At 38.6% G+C, this 23,223-nt stretch overlaps 1 protein-coding gene across 9 annotated transcripts in view; it reads left to right on the top strand.

The window, feature by feature from the left end:
- Nucleotides 1-23,223, top strand: part of CTBP1 (C-terminal binding protein 1) — a 248,007-nt gene that overhangs the window by 181,612 nt on the left and 43,172 nt on the right. For 2 of the 9 annotated variants that reach the window (XM_074821899.1, XM_074821898.1), the window contains exon 2: nucleotides 20,949-21,165. The exons of 5 other annotated variants lie outside the window; for them this stretch is intronic. In XM_074821899.1, the coding sequence (XP_074678000.1) occupies nucleotides 21,159-21,165 (7 nt within the window). In that variant the 5' untranslated portion in view covers nucleotides 20,949-21,158. Of the gene's footprint in view, nucleotides 1-19,376; nucleotides 19,466-20,948; nucleotides 21,166-23,223 lie in introns of all 9 variants that reach the window. 2 more of the 9 variants (XM_074821897.1, XM_074821896.1) reach the window with 2 other exon arrangements.

The raw sequence follows: 23,223 nt of genomic DNA, 5'->3' as shown, positions 1-23,223 counted from the left end.
TAACCACCGGTGAAATAGTGGTTTAGGAAAGCTGACTTCTAGGGGCAGCAAAAGAGAGCGGTCCTGCTTTCTATTTTGCTCATGTCGGAGCCTCTGAAAGCCAGGCTGACTGCTGTTGCTGCTGCCATGTGGTGGATTGTTCCTCTCTCCCACCCTCCAAACATGATCAATAGGAATTAGCCCACGGCTACCGCCTATGACAGCAGGAATGGCAAATCCAACTCTCCAAGGCTCTCCCAGCTGTATTCCTTTCCTGTGGCAGGAGCATACGCAGTGTGCCATAAAGCCCTGTACCTGGCCAAGCAGGGGAATGGCCAGCGTGCTGTCCTGCATCGTGCTCTGCCGGTGCACTGGCAAGTCAGAGCTCAGAAGAAAGCCAGGAGAGAAGCAGCACTGCAGGGTAGTTTCATCATCTTTACTATACATTTTTTTTTTTTTTTTTTTTTCACTCTGTAGAATGTCATCGTAGCCCCTGGGTGAGTCAGAAGTTGGGAGAATGAGCCAGAAAGGAGCTGTACTAAGATGTGTGCTCTCCAGTCAGATTGGGCTGATCCGCAGGAGGATTTGCAGGAAGGGAGTGCTGCCCCAGGCAGCTGTTAGTCATATGGATAGTCAGCAAGAGGTGCTGCTAGGGGCTCACAGACAGTAATGTCTTTGCCATTGGTGCAGATCCCAGTATCTTTAATTTATAATTGCAGAATTTCTGTTGGCATCTGTGGGATTTTTACCTGAATGTGGATTTCCAGAATTAGCCCTCTATTTTAAGCCAAACAGACCAAAATTACCGTTGCTTCTTGCAGATTTGCAACATGGCACTCTCAATCCCATGAAGAAAATGTATGGCTTAGCAGAAACAGTGGTGTGGAGCACTTCATCAAAATTCCCAGATGAGTCAAATTTCATTAGGTGGTTGCAGCCAGTTTGTCTCTTGCTGAGTATGTAGCTTTAGTCTTTGCAGAGTCATGCAGGACAAAAGTGTTGAGCAGAGATAACCACAAGCCAGTTTCCAAACTCTTAAACTGATACTTAAATATTTTTTCTCTTTAATGTGTTGTACCAGATATGTTAAACTGTTTATTTTCAACCAGATAATGAGCGTTTTCACATTTGTGGTCTACCAACCATCTTAATGTGTGTCTAGTGCTTCACTGAGTATTATTAATGTGTATCACAACCTTTCTCATGTTGTTGATTTTTCCCATTCGTATAATCGGCATTACTGAGAAGTGATCTTCAGTAATTCGGTGTTGTATGTGCACGTTCCCATGCTGACTGGAACTGGCTAGCTAAGTCTTTCTCTGTCTTAATATACTAGTGCTTGACTAAGAAAGGTTAAGATACTGACCACAGCCACTGGAGCATTTTCGGTTTTATTTTTGTCCTCACCCAATTCTCTCCTGCATGCTAAAAGTCTACCTCTGCTAGTTGTGCTCCTTTCCTAGGCTGCCTCGTGCCAGGATTACTATCTTTCCATTCTGCTACCATTCATTTTGGTTTGTTTGCTTTAGCTTTCAGGATCCTTTAAGATGAAAAAATGCAATATCAATTTTCACTACCTCTATAAACCACTTACTTGCACCTAAAGGACTTATTACCTTCACCCTCAATCGAGATTTGTAGTTAATGCTGCAGTCACTTTATTCCTTGGTTCTGTCAAATTTTTCAGCTCCTGCGAGACTGTCAAAATCTATTTGAACCGTGTTGAATTTGCAGATAGTTCTTAATGTGGAATCTTTTCTTGTTATCCTAAACCTAAAGCAGCTTCCTACATCTGCTCTGCTTGAGATTCGTGGTCAGCAGTTTAGCCACCAAAGCAACTACCCCTTTGTGAACTTCCAACTCAGCACAACCAGAGAGCAGATTTTTATTTTTTATTTTTACAAGCAAAAGCAACATCTAAGAAAATAACCTTTTATCTGTGTAGAGCTGGACATATTTTAGCCACGCCAGTCTAGATAAAAAGAATGTCTCGCATTTTTTAAAAGCTTGTGGGAGGAGGCTCACAATAGAGGCTCCATTGTACTGTTAGTACTGAGCATACAGGAAATCACAAATTAGCTATGACGAGAGTATTGCAGGGGAGTTTTAAGTTTACTTAATTCCCGTAGTATTGTATGGTTTTGAAAGGGTTTCACAACACACTGCCTTTCAGGTTTGGTTGTGTATGTTGTCTGTGTTTGACAGTCCTCTGTTCAAGGCTTTCTCTTACCATGTCTTTGTTCCAAAGGTTTCATGTTTTGAATCCTTGAATCCAGATGACTTTCCTTCTTACTGTAAATACAGAGGCATACGAATACACTTGGTATTTATCTCATGACCACCCTGCAGCCATCTAAAATTTAAATCTAGCATTATGTATTCAGCAGTGAAAGCTATCTCCTTAGAGCAAGCAATAAAAAAGGATTTTAAGTAGGAATTTGGAGAACACTAAGCTGCAGGCACAACTTTTCCTTTCCTAGACGATTTTGATCCTGCAGGATGTTGAGTTACTCAGCTTCCAGTTGATATCAAGGGGAATTGGAGTGGGCTTTACAAATCCTTAGGATCCTGGTGGCATCCTACATACTAAGCTCAAGTTATTACAGGATAACCCTTTTGTTAAAATTTTGTCTAAAGATTGATTTGGCTCTGTACCTGCAGCTGAGGAGCAAGTTCTGTCACTCAGTTGAAACAACTAGGATTATGAGGACTCTCCAAAGTCGCGAATCTTACTTTTTTTAGTCCTGTGAATAAAGAAATGACAAACAGTATATTGCATTGAACTGGTAATTTAGAACGTGAAGTACTGTGAATATTACAAGTTTGCATTTGTTTTCATAACTTGGCTAGCATCTTCCCTCTGGACTTGTTTTTAAGCCTGTTGTGTTAGTGATTTTTCTGAGCTTTGTGGCTTTGTTTTCAAAAAAAATACATTAAAAATTGTCAAAAAATACATAAATAGAAAATACTTTCTTACATCCACAAAGAGTCAAAAGGAAAAAAACAAAACAAGGAATTGAAAATAAAGTTTGGTTTGTTTTTGACTGTCCTGGGGATAGTATCTTATAGAAATGATGAATTTTTCAAAGTGTGGTTTACACAATTCTAGCAGCTATTGAAATGCCCTAAAGATTTATTGGCAGGAGGGGATTTTTTTTGTGCAGGAAAAAAAGGATCTCAAAAATTATGTAATTCTTTCTCAGATTTTCAAAGAGAATTAGTAAAAATTAGTTTTCATTTTAAAGACTAATTCCAAAAATAACATTAAACTGATTATTTTTATAAATAGTAAATAACCTTGTCTACTATATCTAAAATTTCTTTGATCACAAAAGTGCGTAGTGAAAGAAGTGGTCCGTAAATAAGCCATATGATACCTAGGAAGCTGCTTATATTTAATTAAGTACAATTTTAAATAAAGTTAGTTAAGCAAATGCAAGCCTGTTTGAACTCTTGTTTGAGAATAAACCAGATTTATTTCACATTTGCATTAAGATATTTAGGGATCAGCAAAACCAAATCAAAATGTGGTACTTTGCAATGACTTTATATTGGGCATTTGTGTTGTAGTTTATAAGCGTACTTGAGTGTTAATACAAGTTCTTTGCATGGGATTCGTACTACTCTATAAAAGGAACTTCACTGAAGCCCCTATGTTAGGAAATTAATGTCCTATGTGAGAACTCAATCACCTTCTTGAAGTTCTCTCTCTTTTTTTTTTTTTTTTTTTTTGTTATACAAGAAGTTTCTCATTACTAAAATCTTAGGTAAGTACTGAAGGAAATTGAAGTGCAGGGTAGCTGACTTTCAGGGCAGATTTGGCCTAATTATTGACAGGAGAATTGAAAGACGGTGAGGAGCGGAGATGGCAGTTTTAGCAGATGTCCTGAGCAGCGGTGGGATGGACAGATGACCTTGGTGGTCTTCTCACTTTGGGGACTAGCCTCAGGAGTGACCTGGCATAATTCACTTCGTTTTTCTGTGCCCAGTCCCACCGTGTATTGAGTACAGGTAGTGGTTGGTGGAGAGGTTACCTGGGAAAGCACTCTGGGATCCACTGGAAAAGGCACCAAATTAGAGTAGGATTCTGTTGATAAGGGTGCTCTGAGTAGGTTTGTGGTAGATCTTGTTTGTGTCCTGTTTTATCACAGGGAAATGGTTTGGGAGGCAGCATGCTTTCAGTTGTGAACTGAATTAAGGTGAATGCACTTAATAAAAAGGCAACCTGTGGCTTGACTGAACATGACATACAAAACATTCTGCTGTGACTGAAAGACTTACTTTTTTCAAATTAAAAATGTACTTTCCACCATTAAAGCTCTTCCTCTTTAAAGAGCAAAAAACCCTTTCCTGTATATTTGAATCAGGAAGTTGTATTTCACCGATCAGCTTGACGGGACATGCATGCAAACAAACCAGCAAAATGCTGGTAAGTGATGAGGCTGTAGCTCCATGTGCTGTGCACCGAAATATGGCGATGTTAAGCTAGCACAGAGTACTCTTGCTCCTGCTGAGATACGAAGGCTTGGAGCAGAGACATGATTCCGAGCTATTTTTATTTAACAGTTGAACTTTGGAAGAGAAGAAGTAAGGGATAATTTCTTTCAGTTTGAGTTTGCACATTGTACAACTATTAAAAACTTCAAGACGACTGTTAAGTAAAGACAGCTACTTGAAGTGCCAGATGGAAAAGAGCAAGAAAAATGCCTTCTGTTTAAAACAGAAAGGGGATTTTTGCTCGTTTTGGTGTGGGGTCTTCTCCAGTCCACACAGTTGCTGTGCTTGATGCTTTCCAGTTCTGTTTAATATTTCTATCAATGATCTGGACGAGGGGATTGAGTGCACCCTCAGCAAGATTGCAGATGACACCAAGTTGGGTGGGAGTGTTGATCAGCTTGAGGGCAGAAAGGATCTACAGAGGGGTCTGGACAGGCTGGAGCGATAGGCCAAGGCCAACTGTATGAGGTTCAACAGGCCTCAGTGCCAGGTCCTGCACTAGGGTCACAACAACCCCCATGCAACGTTACAAGCTTGGGAAACAGTGGTTGGAAAGCTGCTGGCAGAAAAGATCTTGGGAATGTTGGTCGGCAGCTGGCTGGATATGAACTGGAAGTGTGCCCAGGTGGCCAAGAAGGCCAGTAGCATCCTGGCTTATATCAGAAACAGTGTGGCTAACAGGACTAGGGAAGGGATCGTTCCCCTGTACTCGGCACTGGTGAGGCCGCACCTCGAATACTGTGTTCAGTTTTGGGCCCCTCGCTACAAGAAAAGACACTGAGGTGCTAGAGCGTGTCCAAAGAAGAATGACAAAGCTGGTGAAGGGTCTGGAGCACAAGTCTTATGAGGAGAGGTTGAGGGGTGTTTAGCCTGGAGAAAAGGAGGCTGAGGGGAGACCTTGTTACTCTCTACAACTCCCTGAAAGGAGGTTGTAGTGAGGTGGGTGTTGGTCTCTTTTCCCAAGTAACAAGTAATAGGACAAGAGGAAACAGACTCAAGTTGTGCCAGGGAAGGTTTAGACTGGATATTAGGAAAAAATTTTTTCACCGAAAGGGTTGTCTAGCATTGAAACAGCCTGCCTGGGGAAGTGGTTGAGTCACCATCCCTGGAGGTAATTAAAGAACATTTAGATGTGGCACTTATGGACATGGTTTTGTGGTGGACGTGGCAGTGGTAGGTTAACGGTTGGACTCGATGATCTTAAAGAGCTTCTCCAACCTAAATGATTCTGTGATTGCGTGATGCAGTTTTCATCGTGGGGCCCATTCACATATTAGATGCATAACAAGATGCATTTCTCTCTTGTTAATTGTATGACAGAATGCAGGCTTCAAACGGCATCTTTGTCATATGGTACCAGGTCTGCATCATAGCATCAGGCTGCATTGCTGAAGTCGGGAACAGCACTTTTTTTTAGTTCCTACTCTTGTCCAGTAAGCGCTCTTACGGACATTGCAAACATTTTTGCTATTCTAGAAATGCACTGGCTTTCTCAAAAGCTGTCGCGGTTTGTGAAATGTGATACTGGCTGTTTGGTTTGGATGCAAGACCCCTTGATTCATTTTTTTGCAGAGTAGTCAATCATCTTATTACACCCATTTTATATGGGTTTAGTTCAAGGCCTATGTTAGTTTATACATAACTTGGAATAATTGGAAAATGTGAAAAATGTGGAGTATTCTTCAGCTGGCTAAAATTTTAAAAGGGCGTTTTTTCCTGCCGGTAGCTGGAGTTCAGCCAGGTGAAAGTTAACATTCCCACAATACCTTTTCTGTGGGATAATGGGCAAGTTCAGGACAGCATTCTTTCTTTAATTTATATAAACAGACTGTGCTGGCCAAGGCTATGGGAGAAGTGTTGCTGAACATGAAGTTGTTGCTGTTTGCCCTCCCAGTTGCTGCTCTGCTGACAATGATTTATTTTTTTTCATTTCATTATTGTTCTTCTGTTTATATTTAAATAACATGGAGTCTTCTGCTCTGTTACCATTTAGGATCTTGCTCAAGGCAGTGCTGTATGAAAAAAAAATCAATGTGCTCTACCGATGATTTCATATGTGGTAGTGAAACGATGTAGCTAGTACAATAACTTTCAGAAGCTTCCAAAAAGTAGAAGGGTGTCTGTAGAACAGTAGAGTCTCTTTGACAATGGATGGAAAGAGGTGAAGGTCTGAGAAGCTGAACTGACCTTCCAGCTTCCTCAGCTTTACCACCCCTGGTCCTTCGAAACATAGCAGGAATAAACAGCCAGGGAGGCAAGGAGCTGGGTGTGCAGGCCCTGTCTGCTCTGTGGCTGGCAGACAGCTTTCAGTTGCTGCTGCTGTTTTGAGTAGGGGTAATTTTTATAATTTATAGGAATTTATTGAAATACATTTTTTCGTGTCAGAATTCATATCTTTGTACTTTCAGAGTTGCTGAACGGTTTACGTACTGCAAAGGTTACTACAAAGTGCATAACTTTGCATATAGAGTTTTATCAATTAGGAGTATTCAATGTGTCTTAAGCATATATGAGCAGATTTTTTTTTTTTGAGGATCCTAAACAGGAATTTAGTGTGTACTGCCCCAAAGTAATAGTTTATACATGACAAACTCTGTAGAAATCGTGGCTTCCTCACCCGGATGAATTACCATTTTTCAGCTTCTACAAAAACTATAGTAATGCAGGGTCAGTTAGCTGTGGCCAACCTTAGGTAAACGTTGGGGAAGGGTAGTCAGAAACATAAAGAATTTCAGAGATGCTAAATATTTACAGTTTTTTTGGGTTGTGATATAAACACTGTTCTTATTAAAAAAATCATCTTAGTGACTTACGAGCTTTTTGGCTTAAGTCTTCTCTACCAGAATTTCTTTTTTTGCCTTTAAATGGCAGAGCTTTTCCTAGAAAATGCATGGTTTTTATTATCAGTGCTTGTTTAAAAGGGCAGCAAGCAACTGTCACATCTAAAAATTCAATTCTTAGTGAATTCTGAATTGACAGAGGAAGAAAGTCTGGTGAAACCCTTAATCTTTCATGCTATCTGGATAAGCTGAAACATGGCCATATAATTATTCCCTGTCATCCAGTGATGTCACTGAGGTCCCTACCAGACTGAAGCTAGTGAATGAACCTAAAAATCATTTTCTGTAAGCTTTACATTTTTCCAAGCAGTGTGTAGGCCCATTATCATGTAATCTGTATGTTCACAGAAATATGACATCAGTAGAATGGGTACAAGCACTTGTAGTTTTCTGTTCTGTATTCATGCAGAGTGCAGCAAAACAGTAACATTAAAATGCATTAATGGTGGGATTTCCAGCTTCCAGTTCTGTGACCATAACTTTTCATCCATTTGAAACCTTTAATGACTTTTAATATGTTTTCAAGAACTAAATAGGAAGAAAAGTGCTGTTGCTCACTTTATAAAATAAAGACGTATTAAGAAACAGAAATTTATTGTCCTGTCTTCAGTTTGTGTTTGTTTAGAACATGGGTTTTATGGACCTTTTAATTGGAGGTTATTTATTTCCCTAAGTTCTAAAAAACAAATACCCAAATTGCTGGTTTTATTGCATGTAAATGTCAGTATCTTGGAACTGGCTATATACAGATCTGTATCATTCTTTTCAGTATTTCTAAGCTTCCTTGCTTAAAATAAGTCTGTTTTTTCTACATACGAATGCATACATGTGTGGACCCTATATGCCATGATTTTATGTATGTACTTAGTTTTTGCAGAAGTACAGATAACATCTTTTTATCAGTTGTGAAGTTGAAATAGTTCATACACATACAAAATTTTAATGACAACAGATATGTATGTGCACGTCATTACGTGAGCCACTTGTGTGCAGATACGTATCTACTCATTCCTAATGAGCTTGATTTTGCAACTAACACTCAAGTAGCGGACTGCCTTACTCTGCAAGCAACTCCGCTGACTGATTGCAGAACCCCAGTACAACTCGGTGTGGATAAGGAACAAAGCAAGACCTTCTTTGATAAAGACGAAAAATAAAATCCTAATGAAAGATGTGCACTGAATAGTAACTTGCGCTTTCATGTCTACCAACTGTGAAACCTCCATAAGAATTGCTACTATTGTACGAGTGTTCCCTCCTTCTTAATAGAGGTGTTTTGTATCCTGTTTTTCTTGTTGACTAGAGAGTGACAGCTTTTAGAAGTATTGTAATGATGAAGTGCCATTAGCTGTATACCATTCACATCTTAAATTGCATCCTTTATTGTGTTCTTTGCTATTCTTGTAAAATAGTTGGGTATGGTCAAGATCTTGATTTCCAGCACTTCTGCTTTCTTTTTATTGTTTTGTAGGTTATTATTTTTTTTTCTTGAATTATGTGTATTTCTGTGATCAGTTGGCATGGAAACATGGCTCCTTTGTAGGCCAGTTGCTTTTAGCATTAATTTGCAGGTACTTGTTTTTGAATGTGAAAATGGAAAGCATTTATGTTCTTCATCATCCCCATCATTAATACTTGCATGCTTTCCGATGCAACATAAATTATCTTTCCTTCTGTCTTAGAGAGGAAAATGTACTCTTTTTTCAAAGAAGGGGGAAAAAAAATGCTGCATCATGTACACTGTTAAGACAGTACTTCGTATAAAAATAATTTTTTATACATATTAACTTGACAGAATAAATGAAACCAAGGCTAATGCCAAATCTTTGTTTAAGTCCTGAAAGCATGTAACACTTCAGTAATGCAAAGTTGTGTCACTGAGTTTCTTTTTATTAATGTATTTATTGATGTTACCCTTCCTTTTTTTTTTTTTTTTTTTTTTAATTTGAAGAGCACCCTTTCTTCTTGTAGGGGTTTGCTGAACTTCACTTGGGAAAGGTTAGAGATCTACTTTGATCAGTATTGATGGAAGTGAGGGAATACTTTCATTGATATTTTGTGGCTTTAGTGGAGTTGGCAGTTTCTGAAATACCTCAATACTGGCAAAAATGAACCTGTAGACTGTTTTGTAATTACTGTAGTGGTTCATGGTGACATGATGGTATGCTGAGGCACCTGCTGCTTGGAGGAAAACAAGTAGCACTACTGCACATCACCATGAAGAATAGTTAGACTATTAGTGTTTCTTCACATTTATAGAAATTTGAAACTGTATCTGAATGCATACTGGTTTAAGTACAGATAACTAAATATCTAATTTCAGAGTAGTCGCTTTCAAGTTCTTTAGGATGAGATTTAATATTATTCTAATTCCTAATAGCTACCGATCATTGTCTGAAGAGCTTTATATGAGATTGGATATGCAGAATAAAAATAAGCTTTGAGTTATTTTACTTTGGCTTATACTTCTTCATCCCATTCCAGACTTCAAACACTTTGTTTCACTGGCCATTTCATAGGGAGCATGCAAAACAAACAAATTCAATTGAAACTGCTCATAACTCCGTTTCACATATTTAATAAACACTCAGTTCATCTGGCCTATTTGGGTGTATTGCTGCACTGCTTGTTCTTTATTCCCTAAGTTAAAGTACATGCAGTTCAATTTAAAAAGCCTAAGTCTGTGCAGGATTTGACAAAGTTCAATGAAAGAACTACAGATCTGCGGATTAGGAATACATTGTTCATGCCACTGGTCCTGTTATATGAATTTCGTGGTATTACTCTGCAACGGTATTGCTCATTCCTTCTGACAGTTAAAAAAAAAATCAGAAAACAAAACAAACCCCTATAGGTGTAAACCCCACATTTTCACATTTACTATTTTCTTTAAATAACTTCAGTGGAAAAAGAAATAGTTTGCTTCATACCAAACCTATCTACCAAAACTGTTCAGAGCCTTCTTGTAGCTACTTGCAAGTGGTTTTCTCAGAGGTTGAGAAAGAGTTTAGTACAGAAGATGAGGGGTTTTTGTCTTGCTTTCAGCAGTTTACAGATCAGATTTTTACTAACTGTGACGCAGCTGTGAAAAGAAGTTAGGCCGTGCCACTTCCTGTGTGACAGTATCTCATCATATACACAGAATAAAACCCACTTCTCTGCCCTGCTGCCCCCGCCCTCCCCCTAACCCCTTCCATCCATTCTGTCATAAACAAATGGGTCTGTTAACAGAGAAGAGTGAAAAATAAACGGGTCCCACCCTTCTATAATCTTGGTGTACTTGTCAGAGTAACTGGAGACAAGATGTACTTCTGTGGCTGTTGTAAACTACTTTTTTTCCCTCCTCATCCTTCCTAGTCCAGCAAGGGTAGCAGTGGCACACTAGGGAGAAAATTAATTTACTTAATCCCCATACTGAATTGTAACTTTTCTGTTATAGATTATGTCGTCTTTTATGTTCTCTCTGGAACTAAATTTTCAGTAATCAGCACAGCCTCTTCCTACATATTTTTAGTTCTTTAACCAGATTGTTGTCTGTGGCTGGTGTCCTGCGGCACTCACAACTCGTTAGTTCTGACTGATGATAAATGTAAGTTCACACAGCCCCTGCCAGTTGTGTTGCTTTGTTTTGTGATAAGGTGGCCTCCAAAATTCAGGACAAAGCAAGTAAGTTACGTGTACTCGCTGTTGCATGATCCCTGCTCTCCAACAGTGTTGCAAGAGAGCGTCTTTCTCAAGTTCATTTATGCACAGATTGGGTACAGTACTCATTGAAATCAAAGGCTTCGCTTCTGTTGGGAAGCTCTCCCATATTCTGCTGTGGGTGCTTTCCAGACCTCCCAGAGAATTAAGCTACTAATCATGTTGTCCTTTAAATATTTTTGACATAAAATTTTCGTTATCTTTATATGAAGTAGTTAACATGCTTTAAGGAATATATAGTCCTGCTTAAGTTGAGTATTTTATCTGAGTGTTCTGGAAAGTGCCTGTAGAACAGCTATGAAAAGAAATGTATCAAAACATAGACAGTTGTCAAAGTGTCACTAGAAGAAGTTTATATCCCTAAAGGAAAAAAAAACTACTAAAACTTTTATTAGCTGTGCAGTTTTCAGTAACTCCATTCATTTTGCAAGTCATCTGGCTGCTGTGAGATTGTGGTAGGCATCATATAAAGTTAGAAAACAACAAAGTAAGTTGTCCGCAAGGTAAAAATGCAATAAAAAGTGTCTTAATGGTATTTTGTTAAGAAATTGATATGTTGCAACTTGCTGTAAGGTAATTTTATAGTCACTAGCATTCAGAACTTGGAAAGCAGATTTCTCTTGAAAATACTGGTGGGAAGACTGGATGCTATCAGTATTCTTTGAGCAGCAGTTCAGAAAAACCCCTCAGGGTCACATTTCTTTATGTATTGTGGTGGTGTAGACTTTGTAAGAAATAATGCTAATTAATTATTTTTCCAAAAATACAAGAACACACAGCTGGTGTTGCCTCTTAAAGCGTTTTGCTGTTTGACCAGCACCAGCTTTACTCCGTGTTTGTACATACCTTATTTTAATCTGGTTCACAGTGCAGACCTAATAAATGACCCTCATCTAGGCTACACGTGGATATAGAATTTTCACTATAGAGAGTTATTTTCCAAATTTCATCTGCTATTCTCAGCACTCATTTCTTCTTTTCCTTTTGTAACTGGGATGACAGTCCTGACCCAGGAGGGACAGAAAGAATGAAAAGATTGATCTGAAGAAAATACTGTAAGAGCTACGATTTCCTCTGAAATAACAGTTGTGCTGTCAAAGCACCTAATAAGCAAAAAGAGAGTCGTAGTAACCAAAGTTAGGGAGTGGAAGTAATAACTTCTGATTTTTTACTTTGGCAGTGATAACCTGCACTAAGTTGGTTTGCTTTACATCCAGAAAATAGGGAAAATAACATGTTATGAAGACCTGTTGCTCTGTTGTTTCTCAGTCTTGAGAGCAAGGATTAACTTCATGTTCTCCCATGATATTCTGGAAAATAGTCATAATGCTTTCTTGGTTTTGGGGAGATAACCGATAACTGTTGTCTTTCACTGGGCAAGCACTGAGCTGTCATTTGCTCCCATTTTTTTAGAAATTAAGCCAGCAGGAAGCAGTTAGACTTGCTTTCCAATATCTTACTCTATGCCGTGTCCATTTTCTGAACAACGGAATGAGTTTCAAGGTATGCTTCGGTTTACTTGCATGAAGTTGGTGATCCTTTGATTATCTTTGGATGATAAAATTCCAAGTCATTTGAGTGTTTCCTGTGACTGCTTTTAGGAATATAATGCTCCTGCATGCCTTTCAGCATGCTGCTGTTTATCCTGCTACTGACATCCCTCTTGTTTCTAGTTTCAGAAAATGCAGAAAAACCACAGAGTAAGGTTTCTTATTTTGGAAATTCTTTATTGCATCTAATATATTGGTCTGCTTTCCATTCGAATTGCTTCTCAATCTGCTGTCAATCTATATTTTGTTTTGAAAGGAAGTTGCTGGGGTCCGTTTTTTGTAACTGTCCGTTTTTCACAAACTGTAACACTGCAAAGTCTGAGGTTGTCACTGCGAGAGGGGGAGATGACATTTGTGTGACGCACATATGTGCCGTGGGCAGATTTCGTAAATGTCTCTGCATGCAGATTGGGGGACACGGGAGCTGTAACAAGTTTATTTTTTTAAGATAAAGCATACATGGAAGAGGCTAGAATAAAACTACAAACTGACATCTTAACTTCATTTGTGCAGAAGTGTAATAGTGAATTCATTTTCCAAAATACAGTGCTCAATCAAACTGAGAATATACAGTTGGAGAGATAGCCTGTTAAGAAATCTTGCCTGTGTGAAGAATGAAGGGTAGCCCTTTGCCTTAAGATTTTGTAAGTCGTATGATGAAGTCAATAATTCCTTTTAGAATACTTTCTTGCAATTGATGTTTTTAGCACCGATAAATGTTTTATGCAATTTACAGAGATAAAACATGATTTGTGCCCTGAAAAATTTATAATTTGAAGCCTTTATCTGCAGACAAAGCATTTTTATGCATGTGAATAGACCCTTTTCAAGTTGAAAATGGTTAAACTACAGAGACTTAAAGAAACATAATAAAGCCTAGTGAAAAAATGCAAATATGGGTCATTTTTAAACACTTCTGACTTTTCACCAGTTCAGTGGAAACAACTTGAATTGTTCAAAAACCTTCTCTAAACCCCTTTAGTATGTGGTATGTGTGGGAAGAAATATTTTGCTTCTCTCATCAAGTCATAAGAACAACTCCTGATTTTAACTGGTTTTCAGTACAGCTTTAACTGTGATATTGGGACCAGAGCCTTTGTAATTGAAACTCCAAACTCTAGTTGAAGAAAAGCTCAGTAGAACAGCTCTCTTACATCATACGCTTTTATTATATTATGATTAAATGTAACATGATAATATAAACCCAGCTTTTGCCTTAAACTGCCTGTTTTATTTGGCACTTAGACTGTTGTTACTGGCCCGTTCTCAGTGAGCTTGTCATTTTTCTACATCCTGTTTGCTTACCTTCAAAATGAACATCTTTTCAGAAAATCCTATTTATTCAAGCTTGGTTTGGCTGCAGAGCACCCTGTATGGGAGGTGCAGGACTTTGATTTCAGTATGCTCCAGACTTTCTCATGTTCTCATTTTTACAGCAAAACTGTTCTCTAGTTTGTAATCATCATCAACCATTTTCTTAATATTGACAGAGAACAGCAGAGGTCAGTGGCTGTGGGAGGAACTGAAAAGGGAGAGAGAAAGAAGAGCTTTAAGGAGCTCTTTGCACCAGTTCAGTGTTTTGTCAGAGTTGCTTTGGTTTTCAGAAGAGCATAATGGAGTGTAACTGAAGAGGGAGTTTATTATCCTTGTTTACCAGAAACCTTAATGCTGTGTTGAATTGTCCTGTTTTTAATTACGCTGCTCTTAAAAGTCTGGGCTTTATATATATTTATTTGTTTTTTAAAAAGTGTTTTAGCTCTGTATCTTAGAGGATGTTTCTAGCTTTCCTCCCTTCCTCCTGTCTCTAAACAAGAGAGTCATAGTATTTTTTTTCACTCTAAGGATTGCTGACATGTGTAGCACTGTGATGTTCAGCTGAGAGGATGGTGAATCACATTAGATGCTTTCCCAAAATAAAAAAAGTTAAGAAGTTACAAAGAAAATGGAGAGGTCAGTGTTCAATATGTAAAATACTTCCGTACTGTTATTTTTAGTGTCATTCGAGTGTGTTCTGCTGACCTCAAAAAAATGAAACCTTGTGAAACTAATTTGATTATCCAAGGCCCCACACTTGCTTATCTTCAGACATTTTGATAAGGGAACTAAGGAGTGCCCTAGGTAATAGTTTAACGTTCTTGGTCAAAGTACAGGTGTGCTGTTAGAGAAATTGCTTTTGGTGTTTGGGATCAGAATAAAGGAAGTCTTTGATGTTGGCCCTGCTGGGGTTATTGGGTTTCTTTGTCTGAGACAGCATCCTGTACAACATCTATGAGAAAAGAAGCACAGAGAAGTAGCCATTAGGACAGGCTACATTCAGAAATTATATTCTGTAATAAATCTGTGGCAGTGTATTAAAAACAGTGTGAAATTAATACTCCAAAAGGAGTGGCATTGACAATGCTAAGAAGTGATATTTTTTTCCAAAGCATACTTACAGCTCAGGCAGTGGTTTAAAACAAAATAAAACCCCCCAAACCTGCTGGAGTAAAGTAGCTTGCTGTAGGAGAAACGTTTTTGGAGGAGAGAAAAAAAAAATTACTGTTTTCTTCATTTTTTTTCCTTCATAGGTCAAATACATAAAATTTTACAGGTAAATCAAGAGTTGTTCCTTGAGGGTATTAAATTTTAAATGAACATTATGTGGCTGTTCAGCTTTTATCAAAATCACAGCCAAGATGCCAGTTCTGATAACATGATTTAAAAAAGAAAAAGCAATGCTTGCATTCTTCTTTACGTTGAATATGTGAGTAAAAGAGTGAGGGTAAGGGCCCCTGATGTACTTCCCTTCATATGGCAGCACAGCCCTGTTTCACCAACCCGTTCTAGACTTGTGTTCTGTATCCTAAATATTGTCCTCAGAATCTGAGGACCGCTTCTTCTGTGGAAAGTGTTTCAGTAAGTCTTGGCATGATCTATATTGTTACTGGAATGGCTCGGGGAGTTAATCATTCTGCTCCTATTACAATTGTTGAAGCAGATTGTTTTTCCAGTTCCTGTCAGCGGGAGTTTTCTGGCTTTTTTTTTTAAAGTCACACCCACCAACCTATAAAGTTTATGGGCTCAAATATAAGCTCAGTTGTATTTTAAACTAGCGTTTGGGTGTGTGTTAAGGTGGGTGCTCCCCCCTGCCATTTGCTGTTGTCAACCTGTTCCATGGTTGCTGTCCTGGGAGAAGATGACAGCGGATGTATACCCTGATACGTACCCAGCATATGGTGCGTTGTGGGAATGTCTTTGATGCAGGCTTGATTCATGCATTCAGCTCTGTAGTTCAGAAGGAACTGCCCCATCAGTAACTGGGAAATCAATGTCCATAGTTAGTTACAGGCAAACCTGACTGCTGGAGTGTCATACTTCTCAAGTTCTTTGGTTCTTAATTTGTAGGTACTGCCTTGAGCTTCACTGCAGTGATTCTGTAAGTTACCAAGTAGTTCGTGGCTTTTGACACAGCATGCATGGGCAGGGGCATTTCACAGACACTGTAAAAACCATGGGATAAGTAACAAAAGTTGGCAGCCAGAAATTTTCTCAAGCTGAGATTAATGGGAGTGTACTCAAGGCAGCTTCACCATCACTGATTTATGTATATTTTTTTACCCCGATCCTCCTTCCTTTACCTAATAAAGCTAAAAATACTTGAAAGAGTGAAATATTTACTGTGGACAGGCACTGAAATGCTGCCTATGCAGGGAAAGTTCAGTCCTCTAAAATGTTTCGCCTTTCTCTGGAGTTTGCTTTCATGCATCTGTTGCTTGAAAACAGCACTTCTGCAATGTTGTTTTTGTGTATGTTTTTATTGCTGATACTTAGCTTTCTCATTTTAGTGCTAGATATAGTTGTTACTGAATATTGTCATTCGGTTTGCTTTTTTAATGGTTATAGACAATTAAAAAATTTTACGGTAAGGCATTATGCTATTACTGCTTGTTCATTTGACATTAAATAGGTGTGATTCATAATGTTTGCACTCCTATTTTGAAAAGTATTAGTTAAGATTAGGCACATCACCATAGCATGCTCTGAATATGTAATTCGAGTAGTTTTTTGACAGATGTGAAATACTTCTAGTTTTCACATGGATGTTTGAAGTACATGTAATAGAAAATGTTGCTAGATGATTTTGTTTCCCCTTACAGAACTGTATTTCTGATCTTTCAAAATGTGCCTTGTGGGACGTTTGTCTTTTGTACCCTGACAAGCATTTAGGATTTTGTGTGCATACTGACAGACGTTAGACAAATAACAGCAAAATTACTAGATGTTTAAAGACTGGTTAGGGATCACTATTTAAAAACACAACAGAAACCTGTATCCTTGCATTTATCAGAGTAATATCTGAGAATGGCAAGTTTACTTGCTATGTGTATATGGAAGAGGAATGAGGAATCATGACGCTCGGGTTCCAGTAATGGCAGGGGAATGTGGGATTTTTCTAAATAGAAGTCATTGGGTTATTTTGTTTCGATTGTACCAAAAGGGAAAATCAGTTAGGATAGTTGTCTCAAAATACCCTGTGTTGAGGCCCTTGTGTTGTACGGTGTACCAATGGCTTGGATAACCAGGCTCATTTCTCACAGGTGGTAAAATAATGATGTGATGTGTGCATAAATCTAAGTACCATGGAAGTCTATGGACCAGGGTGGTAATTACATAGTAGTGGTATTGGTTATATATTTTGTGTAAGGGAATGAACTGTGAATGTCCTGGAGAGCAGCTGGATGTATTTCAATCTTCATAATTAGCAAGAGGATATAAGAGGGTGTGACTGCTTTGCACATCTTTGGGTCAACACAGCGCAGGAAACCACTTTTATTTTTCTTGGTCTCTTGCAAATTAAAAAGAAAAGAAGGAAGATGACTTGTTTTTATTGAGTTTAAGTAAATAAAAAGCATAGGCCGCAACAGAATTCATCAGCTGTGCTCTTCCAGTAAAGTTTCAGTGTGCTTAGCGTTAACCTCAGCCCTGCAGATTTCATAGAAACTGCACATATGCTTTGAGTGAAACTTATGCTTAGGTTTCTCTTGTATGTATATTGTGAAGTCCAGGTCTTGTTTTCTTAAAAATCAGTTTGGGATTATTCCTGTTAATTTCAGCAAGAGTTGCAGCAGGTTCCTAAAATCTTAGGAAGGAACATTAGTTAGTTAGAAACATTAAACAAGAAAAGAATTAAATTAAATTTAATCTGTTAAGTAATTCAGGCTTTCAAGGGTAGCTGTCACCTTTTTGTACATGCCCCTTGTTGGTGTTCTTTATTTAAAAATATACTGCCCTCTGCCCCTGCCCTGACCCCAATCTCACATCCCAAATGATGGGAGATTGCATCCTGCTCGTATTGAAGGCAGTGGCAAAAGGTGTTGGCTCTGATTCTGGTGGAATTGTGACCAGCAGGTCGAGGGAGGGGATTCTTAGCCTCTACTCCGCTCTCGTGAGACCCCTGCCCTGCAGTGCTGTGTCCAGATCTGGGGGCACCAACATCAGAAGGACCTGCTCAAGTGGGTCCAGAGGAGGCCACGAAGATGATCAGGGGGCTGGAGCACCTCCCCTGTGAGGACAGGCTGAGAGAGTTGGGGTTGTTCAGCCTGGAGAAGAGAAGGCTCCAGGGAGACCTTATAGTGGCCTTCCAGTACTTAAAGGGGCTACAGGAAAGATGGGGATGGACTCTTGATCAGGGAGTGAACGGGTAGAACGAGGGGTAATGGTTTTAAACTGAAAGAGGGAGATTTACATCAGAAGTAAGGAAGTTCTTCACTGTGAGGGTGGTGAGACACTGGCAGAGGTTGCCCAGGAGGCTGTGGCTGCCCCCTCCCTGGCAGTGTTCAAGGCCAGGTTGGACGGGGCTTTAGCAAATCCAGTCTCCCATGGCAGGGGGATTGGAACTAGATGATCGTTAAGGTCCTTTCCAACCCAAACCCATTCTACGATTCTGTGATTTTTGCATTTCATATTCAACATCTAAATATGCTGAATATAAAAATACTGAAGTTGGTAAGCGCTGTGGGGTTTTTTTAATCCAATTTACTGATCCATGTACCTGCGTTGTATTTTAAAGTTTATTTCTACTTGACTGCTTGTAGAGTTTTGCTCTACCTTGAATCTGAATGTTGCTTGAGGTCACAGTACGTGAAACAATGAGACTACCAAAACAAAGCCCAAAATTTAAAAATGCATGATGTGACAGGAACCTTAAAATATGTTTTTAAAGTATGGTGTTTTTAGGAATTTTAGTAGTGCATATTGGCAAATCTAATTCATAACAGCTTCTGTGTTCATGTTATGAGTGGGATATTTTTTGTTTGTTTTGACAACTCGTTCTTTACTTGAATTAATATTAGCATTTATTTTTTAAAAACATGTAAATTTTTTGGACGGCTTAGAGTAAATAAGTGACAGCTCTGACTGAATTTACGGCCTAGGTAAGAACATAAAGTAAAGGTAAATGCCACAGGGGATTAGTCTCATGTTACATGTGCAAGATTATAAATTAGTTGAATGTCCAACCTGTCATTTCTGGGTTTTCTTTTTGTAAATATTGATTAGATTTTTCAGTAGTTTGTGTTTTGTTAAGAACTTAAATCACTTTGATGTTTTACAGTGCATAAAGGAAGTTTTGTAGACCAAATTCTTTTAAAAGGACATTGTCAAGGGAGTTTTCCTGCTTATTTAATCTTTGCACTTGTAAGAATCCCCAGAAAAGTGAAAATGGAAACTCCTTTGCCAGGCTGCTGTCCTCCATTTCATGTGCATATTGGTTTGTCATTATAGGGTTACTGATAAGTGTTGTACTTTTTGGCATTGATGTATTTTTCAGAAAAAAGAATTGAAGCATTTGTTTTGAAAAAAGAAAAACACATTTAAAGAATTACATGGACTTTGCAAACAGATTTAAGAAAATGAAAGGTAGGTCAAATTTTGGGCCTACAAACCTGACAATGTCCCTCACTTTTAACATGTATGCCTTATTTGAAACATTCCTGATCCTAATGATGTTATATTAATCAGCGCCAGAAAAATGTGAAAATGACATTAATAATCATTAATCTTAATAGCTTACGTTGTTGCATTTTGGTATATTTTTCAATGTCAGCAAATGGTGACAGCCTACTTTGAGATCTCTGTTATTTGTGCAACGTGATCACTTTAGTTACTGTCAGTTTGTAACATAAAAGGTTGTTTTATGAAAGGTTTAGAACGTGTTTTAACAGCCTAGAGCATGTCAGGGAGAGCCTTCTTACCCTCCAGTTCTGAGTATGCCTGATGGTTATTGGCTTCAACTTTCCTCCTTGGAGTGTGGCACACAAATGTGCATCTTTGTTTTGGAAGCAACAGGAGGTGCAGGTAGGATTTGGGAGGGGGAAGGGAACTAGTCCACTTAGGTAGCTCTTTTTCTTTCCAGTTTAAAAAAAATACATCTTGTGCTAGGGTTGGTCTGATAATTTCTGAGTCCCAATGCTGACAGAGATATGGAGGTAATAATTCATGACCCTTCCTCTCCTATTTTGGTTACAAAGCTGCATGATAAATTCATTAATCCTCTTGTTTGTGAGACCCACAGTCAGTTGAAATGCTTGTCGGGTTCTGCAGCTGAAAACTGCTTTTTAAATTTCTAAGATTTTTTCTGTAAAAGCTGGAATAGAATAGGGTTTTGATACTTTTTTTTTTTTTTTTAGAGCAGCTAGTCCAAATTGCAATTCTGAAAAGGCACTCTTCTGTTTTACGTATGTAGCAGCTATTTGCAATGTGGCTAACTGCTCTGTCTGTCTGTGTGTGCACTTTATACCTGCTGGATTTTTCCAAAATAGTACCAGTCACTGGCATGGTAGCTGTTACTGGGGTAAGAGCTTCACTACCAGATTATTTCCATATTGGAGGAAAAAAAAAACCCCCAAACTAATAGCTGGATTATAGCTGTGATGGGAAACTTTTTTTTTTTCCTTAAATACATTTAGATAACCTTAAGGGCCTGACTTAAACCCAACAAAACCAGCAAGTTCAGAGTTAAGGCTTCTCACTCCATCTCCGGTACTTGCTGGAGCTTTTGGCTCTCCAGCACCGGTGGTATTGGAGATCACACACTATCCTCAGCTCCCTGCTCACCTAGGCAAAACGTTTGCTGCCTGAGTGGTGCCGACTGTTCCAGGTACGTCTGTTTACAATACACCTGCTGTCCTGCGCAAGGTGCCCTGTGTGTCTTCACAGTCCGCTGGTTCCCCTGGTATGTTAATGGCCGGTGGCAGCACAGCAGGTGTGGTGAAAGGCCAGCAGCGAAAGGGGGAAGGGTACAGATGCAGTGAGAAGCTTTAACTTTGAGTTTCCTGGCTTCTGTGAGCACAAGTCAGACCCTTAATGTTGTTTTAATGTATTGTTTGTGTTTAATTTTTAGTAAAAATTTGAACACCATCCAGGCTACAGAGGTTGCAGTGGATAAGAAGTTTAAAAGCTTTGGTTCAAGATTACAGGAGGCTGCAAGAAAAATTAAAGACATGGAAATGAGGATGGAATGACAGGCTGCTATTTTGCCTCAGAATGCTGAAGATTGTAAAGCATTGAGAAATCGAATTCATGACCCTGGAAATCAAGCTCAGATTAAGAAATGTCAGGTTGGTAGGGGTTCCTGAAAAGTCTCAAGTTAGGATAAACTGAGATTGTTTTCCCATAACAAAGGTTCTAGGATGTGGGGGTGGATGGTATCATTTTTGTTATCTGTGTTATGTGAAATGCTATACCATATGCTTAAATAAGCCAGCTAAGTGTAATTCTTTTTTTAAAATTAGTTTCACATTTGTGGTGTTGAATGTCGTTTTTGACCGATTTACTGTTATTTCTCTCTGGCACCAAGTTGCATGATTTACTGTTAATGCAGGCATGGAAAATACTGTTCTTAAATACATGTTGCTTTATCCTGCCGCTCCAAGGGTCTGCTGCAAAGCCAAACACATGTCTCTAGATAAGAGACAGGCAGAACGTATCTAAATGGTGGAAGAAGTAGTTTTTTGTTCAAAGGGTTCTGATTCATAGTGAAACTGTGTCTTTCCAAATGTAAACTTTAAATAGTGACTGCCACTGTGATTAAGTTACCGTAAGTTTACTTAAGTGTTGAGTTATTGTCTGCGATTCAGTGATACGGTATTTAGGCAGAAAGATTGTGCAACAGGAAATCTATGCTGAAGTTCAGAAAGGATTTTGGCAAGCAAAGGTTTGTAGGGTTTCGTGGTCAAGGTCACTGGATATATTTGAATTCTGGGGACTTTTAACAAAGTCTGAGATTCTCTAAGCAGAGGGTTTAACCTTCTAGTTGTTTTTCTGACTTTCGTTTCTATGCTCTGGGGCTTGGTCTGGCATGCCGCTTAGCACCAGCATTAGACACAGGTAACTTGGTTGAATCTATAGATATACTGGCATGAGGGGAAAACCAGACCATTTTATTTTAGATAAATTGTTATTTTAAAGGAATGTGTTTTGTGACACTATGTTTCATTCTTTTCTGAGATAACCCTAGTCAGAAAAGTGTTTCTTAAAATTGACAGTTTTTAATCTCATCTTCTGTTAAGTTTGGACTGTATGTGCTCATCTGTTGACAGAGACGCTTTAGTTGTAGGTCTAAGGGAATCATCTGTACCATATCTTTCCTCATTCATCTTCAAAAACTTCAGTGTCAAACGTCTGTTTTCTTTAATTTTATTTTAGCTAGGACTCAAACTTGTCATTGAAATCCTGTCTTTGCTGGACTGACAATTAAGATGATGACTGTAACATTTCAGTTGTAAAATGAGCACAGTTATTCTATGCAATATGAATAGGACTTGCAATGTCATTTTTACATTTGTTTCGAGACATAATTGCATTTTATTAATGCTATTACATACGCTATTTTAACAGAAACATGAACAGGTCTATAACATGCTTTATTTTAGGGTGTGGGGTTTTATAATTAAGTTCCCATTAAAGGATAGTAGCTATTCTCTGGATAACTATGTAGCTTTACATCGTGCATTCATGTAGTGTTTGTGTCCTGTACCACATTATTAATGTGTGGTTTATTTTCTAAAAATGAATGTGTGAAGGTTATGTGGCCATTTCTGGTTCAAATAGGTAACAATAGTAAGTTAGCAAGAGGCATGATTTTTAAAAATTATATTAAAAAGGCTTTCATTTAATTTAGGTGGCTGGATATTACTGAAAGAATCTATGTACCAGAAGTATTTCTGAGCATGCCGATCACAGTAGAGGTTAGGAATTGGTGGGTTTACAACAGAGAATAGTTTTCGTGGGTGTTGTACCCATGGAAAACTGTTGGTGAATACTTCTCACATCTGAATGCCTCTGCTATGGTGAGAGTACTGCAGAGTCAGTCCATTGGCATCGTCAGTTGTTGGGACACACTGGGACTAGAACAGAAAAGAACCAACTGTAGTGACTCTTGTTCTGTCTTCTTCAAGTGTAAAACATGTTCGAATAGGTAAAGAATTTAAGTGCCAGATTATAGTAGGGCTCACCTATAATCCTGACTTGGTTAGGAGTGGACGTGAAATTTATGGGTGCAGGCTGGACAGTTGAGGCTATGAGGGTAACAGTGTCTTTGGATGTACTCCTTCAGCCCCAGACCTGAGCTTGGTCCCAGTGGGGAAGCAATATGCTGCTTCTGTTGACTTGTGAAA

This window comes from Strix aluco, chromosome 4 (assembly GCF_031877795.1).
Source record: "Strix aluco isolate bStrAlu1 chromosome 4, bStrAlu1.hap1, whole genome shotgun sequence".
Lineage (NCBI taxonomy): Eukaryota > Metazoa > Chordata > Aves > Strigiformes > Strigidae > Strix > Strix aluco.
The sequence above is the reverse complement of the archived record's forward strand: the minus strand, read 5'-3'. Positions and strand labels throughout refer to the sequence as shown.